The following is a 6307-nucleotide window of genomic DNA, read 5'->3' on the forward strand; positions in this document are numbered from 1 at the left end:
AAACTCATGGATGGCGACATCCGTGCGGCAGTTCGGGTCCTTTCGTCCGCTGATTCACTTGCTGAATCTACTGCCGAGACTTTGGAACACCTCAAAAACAAACATCCGATGCCCCCAGATGACTTACGGGAGTTTCCCACACGAGACAATGCAATTATACTGTCAATTTCTGATGATGAAATTTTGGAAGGATTAAATCTTTCAGACCGAGTAGCAGTGGGGGATTTGATGGTCTCCGGCCGAGTCATATAAAGGACATGATTTCCCGATTGACTATGGAGACTGGAATCCGCCTGATCAAGTGTATTACCAAGCTTGTCGAACGGATTGTCAATGCTGAGATTTCAGGCTTTGCAAGGGATCTACTTTTCTGTTCACACCTTATTGCTTTCCGAAAGAACGATGGAGGAGTCCGCCCCATTGCAGTCGGTAATGTCTTCCGGAGGCTCGCATGCAAAATTGCAGCCCGAAGAGTCTGTCCCCGTGTTGCCGCTGAATTATCTCCAGTCCAACTGGGAGTTGGTGTTTCCAACGGATGTGAAGCTGCTGTCCACGCGACAAGAGCTTTTTTTTCACCTGACACAAGACATTCCCCAAATTCCTTTGCGGTGAAGCTGGATATCTCAAACGCGTTCAACAGTCTGAGAAGGGACTGTATGCTGGAATCGTGCTCGCAGCGTACCCCAGAGATCATGAGTCTGGCTCACCTTGCTTACGGGTCCGAAAGTTCGCTTGTCTTTGACAAACACATTGTCCGTTCACGGACTGGAGTCCAACAAGGTGACCCTCTTGGGCCCTTACTATTCGCTCTGTCAATCGACGAGGTGGCTCGTAATGTAAAGACACCTCTCAACCTTTGGTACCTTGACGATGCCACTATTGGTGGCCCTGTTGATGTCGTCTTGGATGAGTTATATAAAATTGTTCCTGCCCTGGCAAAAATGGGGCTGATAATCAACACCAAAAAAACTGAGATCATAAATATCTCAGTCCCAATTCAAGACTTTGGCTTAGTAATGGAAAAGATTTCAGAAATCTTGCCAGACACAAAACAAACACGCCTCAACGATGTTTATTTTCTTGGGTGTCCTTTCGGAGAGTCCGAAGTGCAAAACCACCTCAGAGCTAAGAGTGTCGAAATGTCCCGTTTTACTGAACGCCTCTCTCTACTCGACTCCCACACGGCCTTTTTCCTCCTCAAAAATTGCATCCACGTGCCCAAACTGTTATATTTATTGAGATGCTCGCCCTGCTTTATACAAGATGAAATATTGCATTCTATCGATGATACGTTAAGATTGTGTGCCGAGTGGATCCTAAATGTCCGTTTCGATAATGATGGGTGGACCCAGTGTAAACTACCTCTTAATTCTGGCGGAGCTGGCCTAAGATCCGCCCTGGACCTTGCCCTCCCAGCTTTCCTGTCCTCTCACTCATCCTGCCGAAGGCTATCCTTGGAGATTCTACATAAATCCCCCGAATCTTCTTTGGACAGGCCTTTTGAAGATGGATGTATGCTGTGGAAGGAATCAGGATTAAAATTCCCGATCCAAACATCACTCCAACAGAGCTGGGACAAATTACGCTGCGAATTCACCGCAGACAACCTGGCAATGAGGCTCGACCAGCACCGCCTCGCCTGCTTACGCTCTGCAGCTGTGCCACACAGTGGGTCATGGCTGAATGCTATGCCAATTGCTGGCCTCGGAACATTATTAGAGGATGACTGCATGCGTATCGGTACTGCACTGAGACTCGGACTTGACATCTGCGAACAACATCGTTGTAGATGTGGAAAAATGGTTGACGTCAAAGGTGTACACCCACTCTCTTGCAAACGAAGTGCTGGCCGAGCTCCTCGGCACTCCGCTATTAACAATGTTATCTTAAGAGCTCTTGAGTCGGCGGGCTTCCCCTCGATCCTAGAGCCAGTGGGCTTAGATCGTGGAGATGGGAAAAGACCCGATGGAATGACCACTTTTCCCTACTCCTGTGGAAAATCGTTGGTTTGGGATTCAACGTGTGTTGACACCCATTCCAAAACTAATATGATCTCTTCTGCTGTTTCTCCAGGTTCTGCAGCAGATGCTGCAGAGCAAAGAAAAATTGCCAAATACGCAAATCTTGGACAACGGTACCGCTTCGTACCTATCGCTGTGGAGACTTCTGGGGTAACCGGCCCTCTTACGACTTCTTTCATCAGAGAAGTCGGAGGAAAAGTTGCTAGGCGACGTGGGGAGCCTCGAGAAGTGTCATGGTTATTCCAACAAATTGGAATAGCTGTCGTTCGCGGCAATGCACACTCCATCATGCGTGCAACCGCAAGTGCCTTTTAATCATAGACTAACTTATTTTAATAATTAAAAAAAAACCGAGTTTTTTTGCGCATTTTAAAATTAAATTCAAGATATCTCTATGAAAAATAAAAAATACTAAAATTAAAACATATCTATTTACATTTCAAAATGATACTAAATTAAAAAAAATAATATAAAATTTATATTGAAAAATTCGAAAAATAAGAAAACCGGATTTTTTGCGCCCACTGTAATAATTCTGGCATATTAGCTGCGCGCACCTTACCAAAGCCGCAGTGAAATTACTCCGGCGCTGGAGCTGCCACTGTTGTATGGCTTTACTCCGAATCTCGGCTTCGCAGCATCAGTCTCCTTCGCTTCATGAACCCAAATCAGAACACTATATTCTCAAAATTTCCAACTTACGGAAATCTAAGAAGATACCATTACGTATCCCTAAACAGGCTCGGATCTCAGCGGCAAACTGCTTGTGCGATCTTATCACTGATGCGCTAAGCTCCGGGGGGGACCATTCTTGGATCCGTCTCCTCTCTTTTGCACCTTGTGTGTTTGGACAAGCAATTGATGGTTCAGTACAAAAGAAGAGTCTCTCGGCTGCCATTAAGTCGAACTCTGCGAGATTGGATGTCTCATGGATTGATTTCGATTGTGAAGCGACCAATTTCCAAACGTGCATCACGGAAAAATCCCCCCAGTGGTTCAAAACCCAAGTTAGTCGTAAACTCATGGATGGCGACATCCGTGCGGCAGTTCGGGTCCTTTCGTCCGCTGATTCACTTGCTGAATCTACTGCCGAGACTTTGGAACACCTCAAAAAACACATCCGATGCCCCCAGATGACTTACGGGAGTTTCCCACACGAGACAATGCAATTATACTGTCAATTTCTGATGATGAAATTTTGGAAGGATTAAATCTTTCAGACCGAGTAGCAGTGGGGGATTTGATGGTCTCCGGCCGAGTCATATAAAGGACATGATTTCCCGATTGACTATGGAGACTGGAATCCGCCTGATCAAGTGTATTACCAAGCTTGTCGAACGGATTGTCAATGCTGAGATTTCAGGCTTTGCAAGGGATCTACTTTTCTGTTCACACCTTATTGCTTTCCGAAAGAACGATGGAGGAGTCCGCCCCATTGCAGGTAATGTCTTCCGGAGGCTCGCATGCAAAATTGCAGCCCGAAGAGTCTGTCCCCGTGTTGCCGCTGAATTATCTCCAGTCCAACTGGGAGTTGGTGTTTCCAACGGATGTGAAGCTGCTGTCCACGCGACAAGAGCTTTTTTTTCACCTGACACAAGACATTCCCCAAATTCCTTTGCGGTGAAGCTGGATATCTCAAACGCGTTCAACAGTCTGAGAAGGGACTGTATGCTGGAATCGTGCTCGCAGCGTACCCCAGAGATCATGAGTCTGGCTCACCTTGCTTACGGGTCCGAAAGTTCGCTTGTCTTTGACAAACACATTGTCCGTTCACGGACTGGAGTCCAACAAGGTGACCCTCTTGGGCCCTTACTATTCGCTCTGTCAATCGACGAGGTGGCTCGTAATGTAAAGACACCTCTCAACCTTTGGTACCTTGACGATGCCACTATTGGTGGCCCTGTTGATGTCGTCTTGGATGAGTTATATAAAATTGTTCCTGCCCTGGCAAAAATGGGGCTGATAATCAACACCAAAAAAACTGAGATCATAAATATCTCAGTCCCAATTCAAGACTTTGGCTTAGTAATGGAAAAGATTTCAGAAATCTTGCCAGACACAAAACAAACAACACACGCCTCAACGATGTTTATTTTCTTGGGTGTCCTTTCGGAGAGTCCGAAGTGCAAAACCACCTCAGAGCTAAGAGTGTCGAAATGTCCCGTTTTACTGAACGCCTCTCTCTACTCGACTCCCACACGGCCTTTTTCCTCCTCAAAAATTGCATCCACGTGCCCAAACTGTTATATTTATTGAGATGCTCGCCCTGCTTTATACAAGATGAAATATTGCATTCTATCGATGATACGTTAAGATTGTGTGCCGAGTGGATCCTAAATGTCCGTTTCGATAATGATGGGTGGACCCAGTGTAAACTACCTCTTAATTCTGGCGGAGCTGGCCTAAGATCCGCCCTGGACCTTGCCCTCCCAGCTTTCCTGTCCTCTCACTCATCCTGCCGAAGGCTATCCTTGGAGATTCTACATAAATCCCCCGAATCTTCTTTGGACAGGCCTTTTGAAGATGGATGTATGCTGTGGAAGGAATCAGGATTAAAATTCCCGATCCAAACATCACTCCAACAGAGCTGGGACAAATTACGCTGCGCGATTCACCGCAGACAACCTGGCAATGAGGCTCGACCAGCACCGCCTCGCCTGCTTACGCTCTGCAGCTGTGCCACACAGTGGGTCATGGCTGAATGCTATGCCAATTGCTGGCCTCGGAACATTATTAGAGGATGACTGCATGCGTATCGGTACTGCACTGAGACTCGGACTTGACATCTGCGAACAACATCGTTGTAGATGTGGAAAAATGGTTGACGTCAAAGGTGTACACCCACTCTCTTGCAAACGAAGTGCTGGCCGAGCTCCTCGGCACTCCGCTATTAACAATGTTATCTTAAGAGCTCTTGAGTCGGCGGGCTTCCCCTCGATCCTAGAGCCAGTGGGCTTAGATCGTGGAGATGGGAAAAGACCCGATGGAATGACCACTTTTCCCTACTCCTGTGGAAAATCGTTGGTTTGGGATTCAACGTGTGTTGACACCCATTCCAAAACTAATATGATCTCTTCTGCTGTTTCTCCAGGTTCTGCAGCAGATGCTGCAGAGCAAAGAAAAATTGCCAAATACGCAAATCTTGGACAACGGTACCGCTTCGTACCTATCGCTGTGGAGACTTCTGGGGTAACCGGCCCTCTTACGACTTCTTTCATCAGAGAAGTCGGAGGAAAAGTTGCTAGGCGACGTGGGGAGCCTCGAGAAGTGTCATGGTTATTCCAACAAATTGGAATAGCTGTCGTTCGCGGCAATGCACACTCCATCATGCGTGCAACCGCAAGTGCCTTTTAATCATAGACTAACTATTTTAATATTAAAGAAAGAAAAGAAATGAGAGAACAAGAATCCGAACTAATTAAGAAGATCATTGTCTCCAGAAAACCTTCCATTGAAGATCCAACAGGGAATGTGCACAAGTCTGAGTCGTCGCCGTTATGTTCGGAAAGGGGAGTAGAACCGACTCCGTTACAACAGACATATGCATAGATCTGAAGGAAATCCTTAGATTAGGTGATTCTGGTGGCCAACGCATCACACGCGTGTAATTAAGAAGATCATTGTCTCCAGAACCTTTTCCATTGAAGATCCAACAGGGAATGTGCACAAGTCTGAGTCGTCGCCGTTATGTTCGGAAAGGGGAGTAGAACCGACTCCGTTACAACAGACATATGCATAGATCTGAAGGAAATCCTTAGATTAGGTGATTCTGGTGGCCAACGCAACACACTAATAGAAACCAACGAGCGCAACCGCGTGTAATTAAGAAGATCATTGTCTCCAGAAAACCCTTTCCATTGAAGATCCAACAGGGAATGTGCACAGGTCTGAGTCGTCGCCGTTATGTTCGGAAAGGGGAGTAGAACCGACTCCGTTACAACAGACATATGCATACATCTGAAGGAAATCCTTAGATTAGGTGATTCTGGTGGCCAACGCAACACACGCGTGTAATTAAGAAGATCATTGTCTCCAGAAAACCCTTTCCATTGAAGATCCAACAGGGAATGTGCACAAGTCTGAGTCGTCGCCGTTATGTTCGGAAAGGGGAGTAGAACCGACTCCGTTACAACAGACATATGCATACATCTGAAGGAAATCCTTAGATTAGGTGATTCTGGTGGCCAACGCAACACACGCGTGTAATTAAGAAGATCATTGTCTCCAGAAAACCCTTTCCATTGAAGATCCAACAGGAATGTGCACAAGTCTGAGTCGTCGCCGTT

The 6307-nt window shown here is 46.4% G+C and overlaps 1 protein-coding gene across 1 annotated transcript; it reads left to right on the forward strand.

Annotated features, from left to right (window-relative positions):
- Positions 1-257: 257 nt before the first annotated feature.
- On the forward strand, positions 258-2336 carry LOC115227632. Its single transcript, XM_029798404.1, has one exon. It carries the CDS (start codon positions 258-260, stop codon positions 2334-2336), a length of 2079 nt encoding a protein of 692 aa, XP_029654264.1.
- The last annotated feature ends 3971 nt before the right edge of the window (positions 2337-6307 follow it).

The sequence above is a fragment of the Octopus sinensis genome, unplaced genomic scaffold (assembly GCF_006345805.1).
Source record: "Octopus sinensis unplaced genomic scaffold, ASM634580v1 Contig05984, whole genome shotgun sequence".
NCBI lineage: Eukaryota > Metazoa > Mollusca > Cephalopoda > Octopoda > Octopodidae > Octopus > Octopus sinensis.